This window comes from Gallus gallus, chromosome 21 (assembly GCF_016699485.2).
Source record: "Gallus gallus isolate bGalGal1 chromosome 21, bGalGal1.mat.broiler.GRCg7b, whole genome shotgun sequence".
Taxonomy (NCBI): Eukaryota; Metazoa; Chordata; class Aves; order Galliformes; family Phasianidae; genus Gallus; species Gallus gallus.
Window position 1 is genome coordinate 3043752 of NC_052552.1, and position 20420 is coordinate 3064171.

At 50.8% G+C, this 20420-nt stretch overlaps 1 protein-coding gene across 11 annotated transcripts in view; it reads right to left on the reverse strand.

Annotated features, from left to right (window-relative positions):
- Nucleotides 1-20420, reverse strand: part of RERE (arginine-glutamic acid dipeptide repeats) — a 168116-nt gene that overhangs the window by 14408 nt on the left and 133288 nt on the right. For all 11 annotated transcript variants that reach the window (XM_015297140.4, XM_046903256.1, XM_040651326.2 and 8 more), the window contains one exon: nucleotides 837-999. In XM_015297140.4, the coding sequence (XP_015152626.1) occupies nucleotides 837-999 (163 nt within the window). The remainder of the gene's footprint in view (nucleotides 1-836; nucleotides 1000-20420) is intronic.

The following is a 20420-nucleotide window of genomic DNA, read 5'->3' on the forward strand; positions in this document are numbered from 1 at the left end:
TACGGACCAACCTTTTCAGCCACATGAACTCACATGAGCTGTCTTGGACTGAGCTGTACAGCCAAGATCTGCACTTCTTGTGTGCACAGCAATGGCCATAAATCCTATCAATGTCAGCACACAGCAGCTAGCAGCCCTTGCTATCTCACTGCTACTCTCCCCACAGTTCCCTGTCCTTCCCTACTTAACACACTCTCTGCTACCCCCACAGTAATAACACTGTGTAGAATTCTGCCTTTTCTTTAACAGGCACACAAAACATGCTGTGTTTAGTCCATGGAACGACTTCAGGCTCACAGGATGCCATCAGCCTTTGACAGAAACGTTTATAAATGCACAACCACATTACTAACCATAACCACTTACAGCACAGCACATCTCATGGGTTTGGGCAATTATTCTTTCTTTAGACCCTTCTGCTTCAATCAAGGCCAAAGCACTCCTGTGACAAATGAAGACACAGAGCACTGCCTGCAGCACCACGTTGTGATAAAGCAGATGGAATGGTCACCGTGTGAGGATGAAAGGACTTCTCTGCTTTCGCATTTTCTCATTCCCATTACTGTAATAAGCCTGGAGAAAGTGCGACACGAAAGCAAGGATATCCAGCACCAGGGCAGTGCTTCCATCCTAACACGATGCTTTTAAGAACCACACGCAGCACTGCTGATCAAAGATGCCTACCACATTCCAGCATAATGGTACAGGAACAGCAGAGGGCAGCCGCCTGAACTCCATTTCCTTGCCATATTCACTCGAAGGTACAGCACCACCGTGCTACCGTCTCTCCCTGCACCTCAACAAAGATAAATGCATTGCTTTCAGCTTCCACTTACAGAATTCGCTGGAGGGGGGCCTGGAGGGAGTGTTGACCGGGGTGGAAGCAGTCCGAGTTTTGATTCTCCGAAACACAGCCTGTCTTCGATGCCTGCGGTGGGCTCGAGAACTTGCTGCTTCAGGGGTTTTCTTCCAATAGTAATAGAAGGTGATTAGTTCTCCCTGCAGATACAGGAGGAATATGGTTAGAGGGGCAAGCAATTCTGACTTGTCAGCTCTTCTCTTCCCTCTTGCTCTGTATACGTGCACACGTGTTTTTACAGGAGGCTTCACGATGCGTTTCAGCCAGAGAAAAGAATCCTTTAGATAGAACAGAAAAACCTTCAGTGACTGCTGGTTGCTGCTGGGGGGGGGAGGGAGGCACAGAAGCAGCTGAGGGCCTTCTGCAGCCCCCCGCCTCCCCTGGAACAGAGGGTTGAGGCCTCCAGCCTGGCACTGCCGGAGCCCCCCAGGACCCCCTGCTCTGCAGCTGCCGTTCAGCAGCAGACACCGTGCCCAGGTGAAGCACAGCGTGCGGTTTTAATCTCCTTTCTCTTACTTTGAAAGCCCATCGTTTCTCGGCGACCCTCTGCCTCCAAAGGAGAAGGTGCTGCTCCTTTCAAGTTGCAAGAGGAGACGGAGGAACTCCGAGCAGCCCCTGGGAAATGGGCATCACAGCCAATGCACCTGGGCTGCCCACGGAGAGGGCTGAACTGCACGGTGTGCAAGCAGACGTGTCAGGGTGTGCAAGCAGACCCCACCACCCCAGCCTGCTCTCACATCGCTCAATGTGACGCTAATAAAGACACGCCCTTAATCCAAGCTCTCCCAGGGGCCTCAAACAAGCAATTCCAGCCGTAACTAACATCTGCACCGCCGCAACACTTGTAAGACAAAAGGAGGATGTTGTTCTAGACATTAACTGCTGACATCTGAGACACTTGAAGGGTTTTATCCGTGCCTCGTTCGAAAATAGAAACGCCAGGAAAAGAGCACAAGCCTGACTCTGGTTCCTGGCAGAGGCAGCTGGGATGTGCTTCTGGAGGAACACAGAGCCCTGCTGCTCTGGCAGTGCCACTCTGCCTCCCCAGCAGCACGCTCCATGTCCGCCTGCTGCTGCTTGCCTGGGGCACCGGTGGCACCAGGAGGCACACAGGGCTCTGCAGAGAAGCGTGGGCAGAGCTGCTCGGCACACAAAGCCTCTTACAAACGATACCTATAAATTCATGGAGAGCAAACCTCGGGTGCCAGCGCCAAGGAACAAGTCAGTAAATCCTCCGTCTGGGTGCCGGTGAACTGACGTGTCCTCTGACATATGGCAATGGCAGGGTGGAATCCAATCTGTTTTCTTCCCATCGTAAAGGAGGAAATGGGAACCTATTTGAGCTCTATTTACACGCCACGAACCCACCAGGTCCCAGGGGAAGTCGAACAACTCACGCCTGCGCTACATCACAAGAAAAGCTCGTTTAAGGAACGAAGCAATGGTGCACGCTTATGAAAAACACCATTCCTGTGATCACAGCACTTTTCTTTGCCCTGAGAACCTCTCGGAACTGCACTCACAGCCGCGCAGATGAAGCCGAAAGCAAAGTTTACTCAACGATGAACTGCGCCACCATTGCAATCCCTGATCAGCGAGAGACTCAACGTCCCACCCACAGCAGCACACGGCACGGGGGGGCACGCACAGGAGATGCCAATGCTGCACGCACACACGCTGCGCTGCAAACACTCCATGCCAGATCTTATTAGCCGCCTGGCTACCGAATGCTGTATTGTCTACCTGGGGGATTAAAGCAGCCTGGGAGGATTAGAAGCAGCTCGCTGGGGCTGCACGGGTGGCAGCAGCTCAGCACAAAGGGAAACGTCGGGAAAGCCTCGGTTCTACCCGACGGGAGGAAAACAGCTCCCAGCTTCGCTGCAAGAGAAGTCAAATGAACTTTAATCAAACATGCAGAGCGTGCGCTGCCGAAGCCCGGCGCGCATCAATTCAGGGAACAAAAGCTGTTGCAGAAATCAATAGCCTACTGAAACATTAACACAGGCGGGCATTGATCAAAAGGCCCGCTTACAAAAGGCAGCCTTGCAAATTAGCCCATGTTTTTGCTTGCAAGCAAACAGAGAAGCACAAACATGAATGGTCTGTAACAATCATTTTGTTGTGGTGCTCTCGGCTCACCTCACCATGAGGCCCTACAGCAGCACATCGCCCTGCAGCTCAGCTTGCACCCATCCCACAGCTGCCAGCAGCTCACCCTCCTCCTATCTCCTGCCAAGGCCATGCCATGCCACCCCACGCTGCAGGGACGCAGAAAAAAGCCACGCTTCATCTTCTCCCTGCATTCCAGGCTTTGTTTTAAAGGGAAAGGAATGCTGTGGACCCACTGGCCAGGAGCTTCCAAACAGCCTCCATCCTCCCCGGCACCACGCTTCCATCTATCAGCAATAAACCCCTCGGCCTTTCTCTTCTATCTCCTACCAGTCTCAGCCCTGCAGCTCAGCCCACGTGTCCCAGCCACGTTGCACAACCCCAGGGCAGCCCTTATTGCCTCCTCCCCGCCTTGAACAAGCTGCCAGCAGTGCAGCGTGCCCTGCTCTCTCACTTATCACTGCTTTCCAAACGCACAGCACACAGTACAAGCTGTGCCCCATGTCTGTGTTTAGTCTTGCCCTGGGTACACAAAGGCTCAGCCCTGCTGCAGCACCGCTCCCAATGCACCAACTTACCTTCAAGTATCTGTTGTGCTTTAACAGAGTGAGCAAACATCGTAATTGCTCTTTAATTTCCCCAGAGCCTAGCTCTGTCAGGAGGAAGAATATCAGGGGGGCAGCGAGGCTGTAATTAAACAGAAAAGGTAAACAACAACTCCCCCAAACAGCCCTACCACCGGCTGCAGCAGCGCAGAGGGGAACGGACTGTCCAGCTGTGGTCTTAATGAATGCACACCGGGATGTCACTGAGCCACTTCAGCTAATGCTGCACCTCTCCTGGACTGAACAGCCCCAGCATCACCACCAGCATCACCACCAGCATCACCACCAGCATCACCACCAGCATCACCACCAGCCCCAGTGCTGCCCACCCGGGCACAGTGCTGCGTACCGCAGTTCGAAGCCCGGTCTGCGTGGCTCTGTCAGCTGTGACAAATAGGTTTGCATATGTTCTAATTAAGCACTAAGTCTCCGCAGCCCGTTCAGGAGCACTGATTAATGCCTGCACTGGAATACTGCATAACCTAAAATATTATTGGAACGTTAAGAGAGGCTTTTAAAACCAAGCAATACCTTATTAATGCTACAAGAACTGAATTAAAAATCATGCAGTGCTTTCTGAGGAATACCATGCAGGTCTGGGTGTATTTTGAGGGGCTTGGTATTGATCCAGCACTTCCTCCAACTATTCCTTATCTCCTGGACAGCTGCTCTCCTGCTCCCAGCTCTCCCTGCCCTCCTCATGTCTCCGTGTCCTGCAAACACCCAGGTAAGCTCCCTGCTTTCATGCTGTACCTCCTGGCAAAACCATCTGGCTGAGTGGGAAGCAAAAGAGGTCGCTATGTGAGACACCCAGGCTGAGCCTCTGGGATTCCATGCCCAATTGTCAGTGCACCCCCAATACAGGAGCACTCACAGAGCTCCCAGGAAACCCAGCTGAGGCTCCATCTGTAGTTTTTGGGTTTCATTGTGGTATGGAGAAGCTTGCCACCCAATACAGCTCTGTGCTTTCCCAGTGCTTTTGCCAGCTGAGCGCTTCTGCCCTGTTCAGCCCTCACAGACACAGCAAGAGCTTCCACCTCCCCCAAATCACAACCACAGTGACCCCCTTCAAGCCACAGAACAGCCCACTGGTGATAGCCAGGCTCTACAATGCCTCCAGCCATCACCACCAGGCTTACTGGGCCAGGCTCACCCCTGCCAAGGGCTGTTCCCCAGCAGCCCCCCTTCTGCCCTCAATACGAGCTGCTTTTCTCTCGGGTCTGTATCCCTGTCTCATTCCTACCACTTGGCCATATGAGGAATCCAAATGTTGTTGTGCACACAGCCTGAAAGAACGTCCGTATCAGGGCTCAGTGCCCCCCTTAACTGATGACTTCCACGCAGCCTATTTGCTAACTTTCTCCACTGTTTGCAATTAAGGTTGCAATGTCCCGGCAGGAAATAAGATAACGAGCACGTCCCAGAAGGGACCCTTTGCTAACTGTCCTGGGTGACCAAGTTCTCCTTCCTTGTTTCTAGGGCTGGATCACCAGTTTGAGCAGCTCTGCACAACCAGCACTGCTTTGTTCTGAGCCTCCACTGCAGCTGGAAGCTGTTGACCCTCTCTCTCCAGCTGTATGTCATGCCAGAAGGAAAAGCAAGCTTCGTAATTACGGCTTCTTCCTCCAGAGACTCCTCTTTGTTAATCAGAGGCCCTGAGGTCCCCAGGGGACTCGCAGGCTGCTGGCTGCATCCACGACTAATTATCAGATCCTGTCCGGATAGCGTCACGGCAGTTCCCCAGCACTGCCACCAGGTATGCCAGGCAGGGCTCTCTCTGGAGCTGGATCAATTAAGAGGTTATCAAAACAGCCCACGAATGAAGCAGCTGCTCACCTTATCCGCATCCGTTAAGGACTGCTTTTCTACTCACTGCCCTTTGGCAGCTTCTCTTACCCCGACTCCTGGGAACCTTCACTTGCCCCATCCCAGCAATGCACGATCCACGGCGGAGGTGTTGGCGGCGGCTCACGTGGGCGCACACATGAGAGAGCAGGCGTGCATCAGCAAGCCATAAAGCTGTTAAAGCGACCGCACTCCATCCCGTAAACATCCTCCTATTTATCTGCCCTTCATTACATGCGCAATCTTATTATCTCTGCACATCCTCAAAGCGACAGCCCTGTCAGGGTCACCCCATAAAATATACATCGGCGGCGTTACATTTAATGACTGGAGCGGGAAGAGAAATGAAGGGTGGGAGGGGTGGAGGACTGCGGCTGCTTTAAAGGGATCATCAGTTAGATCTGTGCATTTCCTGAGGTGATAATTGAATGACAGTGGCTGGAGGGGAATTCATTTTTGAGCTTAAGAAAAGGCTGTTAAGAAAAAAATGTTTTTGTACTGCAGCACATAATGGCTGCCGGGAAATGAGAACGGCTCCCCGGACCACAGCAGCTCCTCTGCTTTATGGCTTTTATGGGGCCGAACGTCGCTGAGCACACTCAGCAGCTCACGGCGACCCCAAACACCGGCAGCCTTTGGCAATCCCAGCTCAGAGCGGGCTGTGCTCTGTTGTGGCTCACGTGTCAGCTTCCATTAGTTTAAATGGAAGATCGATTTGCAAATGGGCACGAGGGCACCAGGTGCCATCTGGAGGGCAGGGACAGCAGCGCCCCACACTCTCTTTTAACTAAGTATTAAGAAATTAATTGTCATATTGCAATATTCAGCAGGGAGCTTAACGCCCCTGCACCTCAGCGAGGTGTTCACACTCTCACTCGTGTCTTTATTACTGCATGATGGCAATTGTACAAACAGAACCTTATCGAAACACGTCCTGAGTTATGCCTTCATCTTGTTCCATCGCTGACTGCCCCACAGGAAGCACTGCAGGCCTCTAATCGGGCACACTGCTCCCAGCTGAGGGTCTGCAGCCACTGGGGTTCCCTCTTAGCTCCTCTGCAGGCAGATGTGTGAGCCCAATGGCTCTGCAGGTCCCGGCTGTCCCAGCAATGATCCGCTGTTTGCAGCCCAGTCCTGGCCCCAGCGCTACCCTGGGCAAGGCAATGGAGCAACCAAAGCAAAAAGATGGAAACTCCATCGGATTTTCCCCTTTGAACGGGGCAAGAAGAGCCGAAAGGTAAATAAGGAATCAGCCGTTTGTGTTCTGAATGTCGCGTTCTGTAATTGCTTTCACTTCAATACAGCAGCGAGAAGCAAGGCCTGCTGCTGGGAGCCGCCAGCTCTGCCGCAGCCCCCGGTGTGCAGCGCGCTGCTGTGCTCCCATCTCCACGGAGCAGATGTTTCAGGTTTCCCAGACACATCTGTGATGAATCACACAAGGCTTGGCTTGTCAAACGTGAGCGTTATCTGCACTGACACGCAGCTTCCGCCCTTTGCAGCTCACCGCCCATAGGGGAGCTGCTGAGTTCCGACGTTTATTGAAGCCGTATTTAAACAGACGGCGCTCAGAAAATACCAAAAAATGACACAAGAGGCAACCAACTACACGAAATAACCCTCTTCGCTAATGAGGAAAGCACAAATGAAATGATGCAGACCGAGCAGAGCCCGCCATCCCTTTCTTACTGCAGCCGAAGCCATCGCAACCAGATGCTCTGTGATGAAAGCTGCCCGAGCCCCGACTGCATGCTGGAGACAGCTCAACCTGACCCCTAAGCAAAGCCTCTGGGGCAGCCAAGCAGCACGTGGACATGCCAACAGCCCTCACTGTGCACCTGGAAGCACGGAAGGAGCTGGTGCAGCCACCTCAGTGCAGGCGCTGCATTGGGACAGAGGGGCTCCTGCTCTCCTGCTCCGTCTGTTATGCACAAAGGAACAAACTTCCCGCAAACAAAAGCTCTCCGACAGCCACCCCCACCATTAAGCCTTGATTTTAAACAGACTCCGTCCGCTCGGATCCGATCCCTGCACAGCTGTTTTCCTTTTACTGCTCTCCAAGAACATTCCTCCAAAGCAGCAGATCTTGTAGATGAAGTGCAGAGGGCGCGGGGCGCTCCCAGCTCTTCCTGTTTATGGGAGCAATAGTGGAAATACGGCTCTCGAGGCAGGACATCAAACACAAAAAGGTGCCACATAAGCAGCTTATCCCCCAGTCACTGCTGCTCCTTCTGTCTCAAATTCTTTCTGTCAAGAAAAGAAGTCCGTAGCAAGCAAAAAACCCGACTAAAAGACAGCAGTAAGAGTTACAAAGCGTTATGAGGAAGGCCAATTCACTGCAGCTCACTGCAATGCCTACACACGAGTTCAGAAGTGAAAGGCATTGCTAATCCTCAGCAGCACAGACCTCAGAGCAGGAGCAGAACCCACGATTCCCACCAGTGGGAAAGCTCACCTTCTGGTGGCTCTTTCTCCCACTTTGGGCAGATTTCTGACCCAATGATGGCTGCGGCGCTAAAAAAGGCACCTTCACATATCTGGAGATGGAGGAGCTGCTAACACAGAGGGAAGAGCTGGCAGAGCAAATGGCCACGGGCCTGATGGGCTTTGGCACGGACTGTGATCAGCTCCTGAAGGCGTGTGGGAGACGGCTGCTGCCTCTCTCTGCATCTCACTCCATACAGCACAAGCAGCCCCTGCTGTGGGCGCCCTGCCCCGGCTCCCTGGCACTGCCCATCCCTCATTGCCAGCTGATAAACAAGTAGCTGTACCAGTAAGGGCCCCACGTTCCTCTGCTGTTACGGCCAGGCTGTGCCAACGTGCCTTGGAAGCCCAGGGAGGCCCCAGTTGGTACTCCACGCACACCCAGCACTGCTCACACAGCCTGGTGATGCTTACCAGGGGGCAGTGAGCGATCAGTTTAATTAGTGGCTTGTATTCACACGGCAATCAGGGTGTCAGAAACCAAAGGAGAAGCACTTACAATTGAGAACTTCAAAAGAACAACAACAACCAAGAGGTTACAACAACACATGCTGGCCTCCCTCATAAACACGGAGCCTACTCGAGTACGTTTATTCTTACGCTCGTCCCAAAAGGATATTCTCCCTTTAAGGGATAAGCTGCAGCCACAGCATTTCTAAAATTGCTGGGAGATGAATATTGCCCAGTTTGCCAGAGGGCAAGCTGCACTAATTGCAAAAAAGGACAAGCAGCTGCTCCCAGCAGCACCCTGAGCTTCCACCATACTAAATGCTGACGTTCCATCCTTCACCCCTATCAGCCACCAAGCCTCCCCACTGCACTTCTTCACCCTTTTGCTCCCCAGGAGCCATCCGCCCTCCTCTGTGGCCCTCTACCACACCTGTGGGCTCACACAGCAACGCCAGCGTGACTCCCCAAAGGCACAGCCCCAACGGGAGAGCTCTGTGCCACAGACACCTCGTGTTGGGTGCTCAGCACTGCCTTCCCTGCACATGCCAGTCTGAGACGGGGGCTGCCAGACACCCACAATGGGGGGGGACACACTCTGCTTCCAGCTGTGGAAGGTTTCCCTTCGGGAAGCAACACTGATTAAGGCAGCGCTTGGGCTCAGGGCCAAACACACCAGGAGAACACATGTAGTGCACAAGCGAATGTTTCCCCCAGCAAAGGGCTCCTCTTTGTGCTGCACATCCAGCTTGCAGGACGAAGGCTGGCTCAGAGAGGCCGTGCTGGGATCAGGCTGCAAAGCACCGGTGGGTGCCGTGGAGGAGCAGCAGCTCAGGGATCAGCACGGCTGTGCAGCACACGCACAGTGCAGGACAGAGGTGGCTCCACACACACCAGCCCAGCAGGCATCAAGAAGGACTGTGCTCTAAAACAAAGTGTTAGAAGGAGATCCTTGGTGGCTGACATCTTCCCAGCCTCTCTGAATGTGGAATCTCTGTGTTTTCCATATGAAATATTCAATAACCTAAGAATGCTCTCAGCTTTACGTGCGGTTCTCCATTAATTAGAAGCAAATCACAGCAGTGACAGCCATCTCAGCCCTTAAATGCATCTGCTGCTTCAAACAATTCATCACCTCAAGTTATTCAACGGCAACACTATTACCCTGCCACAGCTTTTCTGTTGGGCTTAACTCTTCCCTACCTGCTCGTCCAGCTTTGGGGCTGGCAGCACCCTGTCCTGCCAACCACTCAACCTCTGCCGACTGCAACCCCTCATCTTGCCAGCTTGGGAAAGCACAAAGAAACAGAAAACCAAGGAGTGGAGACAGCGGCCCCATGCAAATGGTATGAACAACAGAAACAAGTGGGGAAACACAGAAAACGATGCGTTGGACAAATGCAATCACTTCCTGGTGTTTTTCTGTGGCAGCCTCACGGCAGCGTTATTAGCATCTCTCTCAAGCATTCCATGAATCTTTCATGCACAAACAGGCAGCAGAGGCCCAAGGAACACCTGGCATTTCACTCAGGCGTGTAAGAATTTTTGCATTGGATATTTTACACCACATAAAAGCATCAGCGACTGCTCCGGGTCTGAGCACACCAAGCCATGGGCAGCAGCTGAGTGCCACAGCTCAGCTCTGCAGCGGGATGGGCTCCAGGAGCCCAATGCCCATTGCTTATCCTTTGGCATGCAGGACACACAAACACCACGAGAGGAGAAGAACGAGCAGCTCTCCTGGACATGAGTTAGCCGTGACCATGCTGAGCTGCTTTGGGTTCTCCCCCTGGCTTCCCACATTGGGTTCCCCCATGGGGTTCCCTCACTGGGCTCTGCAGGGCGATGGAGGAGAGAACACAGCAGTGCTCCGGGCCCAGAGAGACGGGCAGCTGTCACCTAATGCTAAGCAAGAGAAGCACTAAAGCAGAAAAAAAATGTGATTCCCAGGTTTCATACAGCTCAGCCATCTTGCTGGGAGAACTATCAACTCTGGAGTGATGTTTGCTGTTGAAGCTTCAGCCATTGGCAAAGCAGCTTTCTGACTGATGCAAGTAACAGAACAACGCTCTGTTCAGTGCTTCTACCCTTCTCCTCCAGGATTTCTGCTGCACGAGGACCCACAGCACAGTCTCCAGCTGGCATGGTGTGGCAACACGTTACGCAGGGTTGGAAAAATGCACCATTTTGAGCCACACACAACAGAAAACAGAAAAGCAACATCAACCCATGAAAAACTGAAGCAAATGAACAAGAAAAGCCACCGACTTCCCAAGCATTCTTTTCATGCAGGGTGGGGATGGCCTGGCAGCTCTCACTTGTTAAGTGCAGAATGCTTTCTCAGAAAGAGAGCACGTCTTTACACCCAGCACTCCTCCTGTGGTCAGCACTGCTGTTAAACACGTGAACACCACGCTGTGCACTTGGAGGAAGCCCCTGCCACAGCCTGTGTCTGTGCACCCCAGTGCTCAATCTTTGCTCATCTCCTACGAGCCAAACTTCCACAGCAGCACTCAGCCCACCAGGCAGCACTCCTCCTGAAAGGCATCTTTATCCTCAAAAGCAAAAGCACCACGACCAGGGTAGGTTTGCCTATGAACAGGATGAGAGAAACGTGGCACAGGACCTGTGGCATGTGCCAGAGAACCGTGGAACCTGGAGCTAACCGGCCCTACTCTTATACATTAAAAGCAGCCCCATCCAATACAAAGGAGCCATGCTGCCCATAGGACATCAGTGTGTGATCTCCAAAGGGTGACGTTAACCGTACCTTTGAAAACTAACTTCTGGGAACAGCAGTGCTGGCACACGGCGGGGAGACCCTTTGTGTCCAGCTGAACGCAAGCCTGCTGTGCCAGCAGACACAGGCAATGGATTTGGAATGGTGGGGTTTTGTGCGTGTGTCGACTGCTGTTCTGACTTCGTTCTGCGGGGGGGTTGATTTATTTGGTTATGATTTGAAATAGCAGTGTGACTTCGCCATGTTCCCATCAAGCCCTCCCAACCTCCACCTCCCAGGGCGAGGAGGGAACAGTGGGGCACAGGCAGTGCAATGGCCGGGTCCATGGGCAGCCACCTTATGCTGTTGCACATCAGTTCAACTTTCTGTAACAAAATGGCATTCTCTCCGAACAAGTGTGCTAGCCAATCTTCCCACGTGGACAAGCTGAAAGTGAGACCACAGCGCTTAAAAGCAAAATTAACTGCAATCTGAATGCTGCGAAGAGATACCTATATGCATATGATTGCTTTCCATTGAAGAAGGAACAATCAGAAAGAACAGTTATTTACTGTATGGATATAAAGACTTGTGAGGACGTTTGAATTACTGCGTAGATTACATGTGGGGAAAGGTGAAAGTGCTACAAGGCACAGCATGGGTCACTCGTTTTGATCCATTACCAGCAGCATGCTGCAAATGACAAGCCCAACACCCAACAAGTTTTGGGTTGTTTCTAAAAAGCACTGCAGGCCTCCTTCCTTTGCATTTCCCTCCTCAGAAGAAAGCTGCTGCTAACCCACCAGCTCTGCCCGCTCCCTGCAGAACACACCTGGGACACAGCGAGCAATAAGGCAGGTTTTCCATTACTGATGCTCCCCCCAACTCATCCGTGCTACTGGCAAAGCAGTCTCAAAACTGCATCCATTCTCACTGTCACACACACAGACAAAGCCTTCCTGTGGCTCACCATCCAGTTCTCTCTGCAGTTTGCTTACTCATCAGGACCAAACCCGGCACCCAGAGGAGCCCCAGCGGGTGCACAGCCTGCAAGGCGCCAGCACCGACTGCTCGCCCCACATCCTGCCCATGCAGACCTTCAGAAGGGCTCCCAAGCAAACAGGGTACGAGCATCCTTACAAAAGGGCCCTTTAACCCGTTGAAGGATGTAACTGAAGGCTGCACGCTGGTTCTGTTCAGCAGACACAGGTGCCCACAGCCCGGGTTCTCATTGCTGCAGCAGGCGTGCGTCCCTGCTGATGGATCCCGGAGCTGCCAGGAAGCCAGCAGCCTCCGAGCAGGCAACGTCAACATGAATTACAGTGACAAGGGGAAATAATGCAGAGGCAAGCAAGCTCTGGCAGCATCTAACTTACTTTCCTACCGCCCTTCAAGAATTCTTCTAATGGAACAAAATGGAAAGCAGAGCCACCAACAGCCATCCACGAGCAGGGAGAGCCGTGTCGTCCCCTGCACCGCTCAATCTGCAAAGACTTCAACTGCAGACATTATCCCCATTAAAGGAACTACTTCTTCCTAAGAGCCTTCCTTTGGCCAAGGGATTGTTACCGCCCCAGGAAAGCTGCAAATGCTGGAGGCTGCTGAGCAGAGCGTTTGCAAGTAAGCTGCACGATGGACTCTTGCAGCACTGGAGAAAAGATGACGCATACCTGGAGAGAGAACAAAGCAAAAACACCCCAAAATCGGTGGCCCAGAGAACTTAGTCCTCAGATAAGAAGTCCCAGCCGCTCTCTTTTCTCCTTCCACTCCAACATGACCTTTAGGAAGGATGGGCCCAAAGAGCAGTGTGCCAGGATGGCTGTTTATCTGCAGCCTGCAGGGCTCCTTCCCCGTCCTCCGCGCAAGATGGCAACTACAGAAATCATACACAATGTGAAGCCCGACTTTAAGAACTTCCCATATCTTTTGTGTGGAAGTTCATTTGAAAAGGTTAAAGCTATGCTTCAGTAATTCAAAAGAACAAAAAGTTAAGGCTGGTTTGGCAAAGACATATATAAAACTAAGCACCGGTGGCAGCTCATGTGAATTTATCACGTATCATTTAAGTGCTCAAGCAATGAAAACTTGTACAGCACAATTCCTAAATGTCAGCAGGGTGGGTTTTTTTTTGAAGAGTGATGACTGGAGATTGTGTAAACACAGGATAAGCACTATGGAAGTAAATGGAGGAGGAGGGAAAATGCTAGGGCAATCTTCACTTAAATACTTAACAATCCCATTCATTTGTCTTGGGCAGCTCTATCAGTATGCTGTAAGGAGAAACACTCTGAAGATATGGAGAGGCAAGTGGGGTCACTCCTCATGACTCCTAATGACCAGCACCAGCAGCTTACAGTCTCCTTCTGCCTCTTTACGACAGACACATGCCTATTAAACACTACTCACCAAAAGCAAATCCCACCACACTGCTGGGATTTCCTTCTGGCATGCTTTGTTTCGATGCTCTGATTCCAAATGCATCTCGGACAGCTACAGGTTAAGACTCTCTGTTCCAATCTAACCAAGACTTCAGGTCCCTCCTTTTCGTCCTGTAGCTGAAAACCACTCGCAGCATTTCTGAAAGGCTACAAGTGCAAGACAGAGAGAGCCTCCCCTGAAACAAAAACATTACTCACCTTACAAGGATATAAATAATGGAGCGACAGGGAGGAGACCAATGTGCCCACGGTGAGCAGACAAATTCTTTTTAGAAGCCCTCATGCTCACAACAAAAGAATGTTCTAAAGCCAGGCAACAAAAATCCATCACATCAAATGGCACAGAATAAGAACATGAGCTGGAATTGTTAAATCAATACAACTTTAACACAGCACTGAAGGTGGAAAGCCTTTGTCCATGCCACTTCATCCTAACAAGGCGAAAGCCTAGATATGCAACCCACTGAGTTATTCTACATGCCGGATCTAATGCAACAGTGGGAATGGGGATGAATGCATTTCTCCATATCCTCTTTAAGCAAGCAGAGTGTGCAAGGCTTATGGCACGTTTTTAATCACTTCTGCATCTGCAAGTTTATTAAATCCCCCAGAACAAAACTGAGGTCAAGATCAAAAAACCACTTATCTCTGCAAATTACCTTCTTCCATTATCTAAGCCATTACACGTTGCAAATAGATTGCTCCAACGCACTGAAAGGAAACCTAAGCAGAAAACACAGTCCTTGTTGACATCCAAGTTGCAGAGCACACTGAAACACGAGTGGATGTGAAGAATGCTGTGCAGGCCAGAAAGCTTACTGCACCAGGCAGCCAATGCTCGACCTATGGGGCCATGGTGCTTATATGGTGTGCCTCCTCCTTCACAGGCAACATATAGAGCATACCTGGGGCTTTGAAAAACAATACACAAGAGCTGACAGTGGCGGAATCTCTCTTTTCCTCATCTTAAGCTGCTAAATTGAAATGATAGAGCATCACTTCCGAGTACCAAAACTATTAGCAGGCAAAAGCTGCGACAGGAGAGGCTGACGTTAAGGTACAGAGGACACCAAAGAGACTGGAAGGAAGGAAAGGGAACAGATTGGAAGCAGCAGTGGTAAGGGGGCAGGAAGGAGCAAATAAAAAGGGTTGGTTCTATGACTCAGTGGATTTTCTTCTTTAGCTGATAAGCTTTACTTCTCCAGCTCTCTCCTACAGCAATTCAGGTTATCAAAGAGTCAAGGATCACCTTCTGAGCCATAACCAAAAAAAGAAAAAAGAAGCAGCCATAATTAGCCTTACCGGAAACAAAGCCATTCAGACAAGTAACAAAAAGCAACACAAACATATTCCCTCTACCACATCTTCCCTGCTGGCCAAAAGCCGCGGGTTTTCATTGCTTATTTCCCCCTCCCACCCCCTGGAATCTCACAGCAGCACTCCCAGGGCCTGGCCAGGACACCCAGCGCCTCTCCGAGCTGAGTTTGTGTGAGGTCAGCTTTCCATGAGGTCAAAAACACAGCATGTGGAAAGCGTTAAGGCTTTTATGTAGCAGAGGAGGTTCTTATAACTACTACTGTTCAACTCAGAAATCCTGGAGCTTCACAGATCATTAGAGGTTTCTGAACCGCTGAGAAGGGCAGAGTTAGCAAAATCAATCAGCAGTTCCTATGGGATGCAGTGGTGCTTACACAACACCGGGCACAACGCAGGCTCAGGAACCAAACGGGAGGACTTCTCCAACTGCACGAGGAAGGAGCTGGTTTGGAACCTGGGATGCACTCTCCTTCAAGATGAGGGTCTGGAGGCACTGCACAAAATAACTCAGCTTGTGTCAGGGAAAGGAGCTTCGGGTGGGGAGAGAGGAGGGGCAGCAAACTGGTCTGGCTTCTACTGACCAGGGGAACAGAACCAGCATGGAGTTGCATTAGCACTGCTCACACCTTCCATCTTGTCATCAATCTTATACCACTCTGCCTATTCACCTGTCCTGCAAGTTCCTAAGTTCATATTTGCAAAGAAAAATTTCACCTCGAAAGACATAAACCAAAAGGAACTCCATCCCAACCTCCTGCGACCTTTAAAAATGTGGGATGTCAAAAGCAGAACGTTTGGTGGGGAATCTGTTTTGGTGACCTGATGTCCAACCAACAGCTCAGCTCCACTGCACCACGCGCTGCTGATCTCAGCCATGTGCTGCTGACATGAGAGCAGTGGGTGCTTACCCCAAAAAGCCAGCATTTGCCTCATTGCACCCTGGCAGGCTGAGTTCTATCGTACTCCTCAGTACTTTCCTTTCAGGACTATGATGTAGAGATGGAAACATGCCATTGTGATGTTAGATGTTGACTTTCCAGGCTTACAGGGCCCGGTATCGCCTCCACTTCCCCTATGCCACAGCCCTATTCTTAACTCCTCGTGCTCAGCTTGTTCCACGATCTGCATAATTCCAAGGAGTATTCCCTGGCAAGGGGAAATAAGGAGAAAAAAAGAGCAATCAAGCACTGCTTCTGTTTTACAGCTGGTTTGAAACAAAACTGACAAAATGAGTGCATCTGTCCATCGAAGTTATTATTGCCTTGCTCTCACAGCACACTTACAGCAGCACACTATGGGGGATTTAGGCCTGAATTTGGGGGCTGATGTTATGCCAGGAGAACCCCACAGACACACACAGTTCTTACGGTGCCATCTGGAGCAACCATTAACACACACAGCTCTTCCAACCTGAGGCCTACACTGTGCTGTCTCCTCTGCTTCTTTTTCCTCCAGAAAGGACAATACCATCTTAGAACGCCATATTAATGCATAAAAAATAGTCTAACTTGCCATAAAACAGAGCCGTTGAGCCACGTATGTCTCCCATAGATTAAATCAAGCACTTACAGGATGGGATTCGTGCAACACCACTTTTAAATCAATGCATTCCCTACAAAGGGTACTGAGACCTCTCCTCCTGCTTAGGGACAACGCTCTGTTTCTCTGAGCAGGTCACTGGGTTGGTTTCTGCCCCAGCTCCATTCCCACCGTGCAGGGTTGGAGACCACGACACCCCCAGCGTGGGGTGCTGAGTGAGCACCAAGAACACAACACTGTCGCAATCTTTCTCTATTAAGTCAGCTCAAGAAGCAGGCACCAGGCAGGATAAGATGCACACATTCCTTCCCGAAGTTACCCAAATGTTCTGACTCTAACGCTGCCCAAGGACAGGATGTTCCACAAACATCACTGTTGCTTCGTATGACCTTTCTATTTCTGCCTTCTGAAAGCCATCTTTAAGTTTTAATACCTTCAGTCACCAACTGGATGGGAAACAAACAAGAGATTGTTCGGTCCATGGAAAAGAGCCCTGCCAAAGTGAAAGACTCAGCCACGAAAACGAAGGGTAGGAACTCAGACAGACACCTATTTTCTGCAGCTGAGATTCATAGGAGCTCAGCATCAGCATCGGAGGGTGTGACACAATCTGACTACAGCTACTAAGCAGAACACCCAATGCCTTTTCTCACAGGGAAAGATAAACGCAGGATTAAAGGTATGTAACTGTTGACGGACAAAAGCCATTTCAGCCAGACTCTCATGCTCAAAAAGGAGAAATTACAGCAAGAAAATAAACAAACCAATAAAAACGTCCTGTGATGGTGGGTTATGAACAGAGGTAGGGAAGAGGCAGCACAGCCATGAGGGAGAGGCAGAGTAGCACTGTTCCCTCTGTTGTTGAGGGAGAGACTGAGACAATACCGTATCAATTTCCCACATCATCCTGGCTTAAGTCTTCCAACACATTCTTTTCCTCACAGAGCAGAAATTGTCCTTGTTGGCTCTCCTTGTTGGACAGAACACAATGCAATCGCCTAATGGCCTTCTTTTGCTTGCGACAATCTCTCTCCTCCACCTCCCTCCAAACCTTCAGAGAAAAATAAACAATGGGTTTCAATCTCGTAAAGTGGGAGACAAAAACGCAGTGCAAACAGAGCTGATTTATCATCCGTGCTGAATGCAATCTGAGAGCCCCACTGGCAGGGCCAGCACACCTCTGCTCTGCTGCTCCTCACCAACACGGCCCGGCTCCTCGTGGTGCTGTGAATCACCTTTAGAACACAGAAGTCAAATCACACAACGGAAAATGAAGAGCAAATCTCGGGAGACTTAACATAAATAAAAGGAAAACACGGGGGGCAATGTCCATCTTTGGCTTTCCTTGCTCTGAAATGGAGAGGCACAAAGGTTTGGGAAAGGGCTCAGAAGATGGAAGCTCAGCCCTCAGTCACAGCCAGCAATGCAGAACTGCCCTTCCCACAGCTGGGGCTGAAGGAGAGAAGATTATTTACCTCCATAATAGGCTGTGTTGAAAAAGAAATGGGAGAAACAAGGGAGTACCCGGGCCAGCTTTCCAGATGGAGACAGCATGGTGTGCACCAGAGGGAAACCACAACGCTTATGTCTCTTTAAGACCTCTCAAAGCCTTCTGGTTTATTATCCAATAAAACGGTGACATTTGCAATAGGTTTAACAGTAAAACTCGGGAAAACAAGCCAAGCTGCAGTGAACACACAGACTGAACCCCCCTTACGGCTGATCTGCTTTTAGCTCCGCACCACTCAAACCCATGAACACCTCTGTCTGAGCTCAGCCCCCCGTGCGATGCTCTGCCTCCGGTGAGCAGTCAGAGCTGGGCTGTGTGTGCCCCTTCCTCATGCTGCATTACCTTAAAGCCAAACAGGCTCATTTAGTGCCTCCCTCCTCCCCCACCCTCAATCAGTTTGGCTGAAAAAATAACAACCAGAAATGGAAAGCCGTTCCCTACAGAAGAGCTGTGCAAACAGCCCCAGTGCTTTTACTTGCACAGGAAAAGAGAGCAGCCGGGGCCTGGGCCCGAGTTTGGGGCTGAGGCCCAGCAGGATATCGGCCATCCTCGGGAACACGCCAAGCCCAGGCCCTGCTGTAACGAGAACAAAACCCTCTATCTGTATCGTCCCTGCGATGGAAGCACCAGCAGCAGTGAGCAGAGCCGGAATGAAAAGGAGCAGTGGCTGTTTATGTTGGCAGTCACTTCAAACTCGAATGGAAAATTTCAGCTCTGCCCGTGCTGAGGCGAGAGCAAGTTATTAAGGAAAAAGGTTCAGCTTTCAAGCAGAAAAGCCTTACGCAGCTCGTCCCTTCCTGAGCAAAGACGAGTCAGAAAACAAAAGGCCCAGACCACGCCGTGCATTAACATCCCACGGTGTGGGAAGGTACCATCAAACAGAAGGTACATCCTCTGGGAAAGGAGAACGGCGCTAACGCCCATGCTACAGACACCATCACATCCAGCTATGCTCACTTACACCACGAAGTGTAAACGCTAACAAGTCAATGTAGGGCTAACTAATCTCTTTGTCCTCGGGGATTTCACCTCCTTATCCCACTAGCAAAGGAGAAAGGCAATGTGAACACTTGGACCAAGGGACGAGCTCTGCCATGCGTTTGCCCCCAGCGCTCTGCAGGGCACTGAGCTGCCAGGAGCACACACACCCACCAGCCCCGCACACATGCACTGCACTGAAGAGCCACTCAGGAAGCCAATATTGTGGATTATGTAACACAAGATTAAGCATTAATGAGGCAAGAATAAAACTGTTTATCTAAACCCCAATCTAAAATTAAACAGAAGTTGATGCTGAAAGCTCACGGCGCGCTCACATTGCCTCCTAACACTAACAGTGGACAGCTTATTTAGTCTCAGAAATAAATCCCAATAGCGTTTAATTTGGATAGAGGGATTTTACTACTGTAACAGAGAATACTCTTTCTGAAGAATAAACTGACGTGTATTTAGTCCTTACGTACAAAACAGAGCACGCTGCAGGTACTGTGACCTAAGGAAGTGCAGGAGGAGCCATCGGAGAACATCGAGGCATTCAAGGAGGTCTCATCCCTGGTTTTAAAAACAGGCTAGGAAAAAAAGGGTTAGAAGTACTTGGGCCCATTCCCATCAAAGGTCTGGTGTTTCCTCAGCCCTATTCAACTGCAGCAAACGTGACAGCCGCCTACTGTCATTAGCCTGAAACTTACGTACAGCTGCTTGAAGGGACACACGCATACGTCCCCCCCCATTTCTAGAGGCTGAGCAGTTTGAGTTCTGCTGGTCAGAGACGCATCTACTCCAAATGGGACTACACAACTCCAGCTAGAGAACAATCAGACCCTTTCTTCTGGGTCTGTGGCCTCCAAGAGCTCAGGCAACCTGCAACACCAACGCCAGGAGCCTACAGCCCTGCAGTGGGGACAGGCCTGGGACAGGAGCAGGAGCAGCCCTGAGCATGAGCGAGCTAACAGTGTGACTCAGGGACTCCTCCCACCGCAGCCAGGCTTCTGCTTACCTCAGGCACGTCACTGGCACGGAGTTAAGCTATTTACAAGAACACAAGAAGTCAAGCCCCAACCTTGTACGCATGTAAGCCCGCTTAGCAAAGGCCTATTGGTGCTGGTCCTTCTGAAATGCTCAAATTCGAGCAGCTCATTAATCACCTGGAGAACTCATGGCGGAGAGCTGTTAACACTTTGAGAATCCCATATCACCAAGTTTTAGCAAATTAGCCCCAAACAGGAAGAAAAAGCATACACAGAGCCAACGGAGACAGTGACGAAACCTTGCTGCTAGCTGTTGAGCTTGCACCTCACAAGGCAGGAATCTACATGGAAGTTACTCATGAAGACCGGTTGTGTCACAACGCTGCCTCAAGTTCCTGGCATTCCATGTGGGACAATCAGGAGGGCTGCCCAGAAAACATTCAGCTACAGCTGGGGCCACAATCAGAGGAAGCTATCTGGGAGCAGAGGGAAGGATGGAGACAGTATGGTGTTCAGTGGAAACCCAGCAAGCTTCAGATGCTGTATTGAAGCACCTTTTCTGCACTACATCCCCACTTGACACC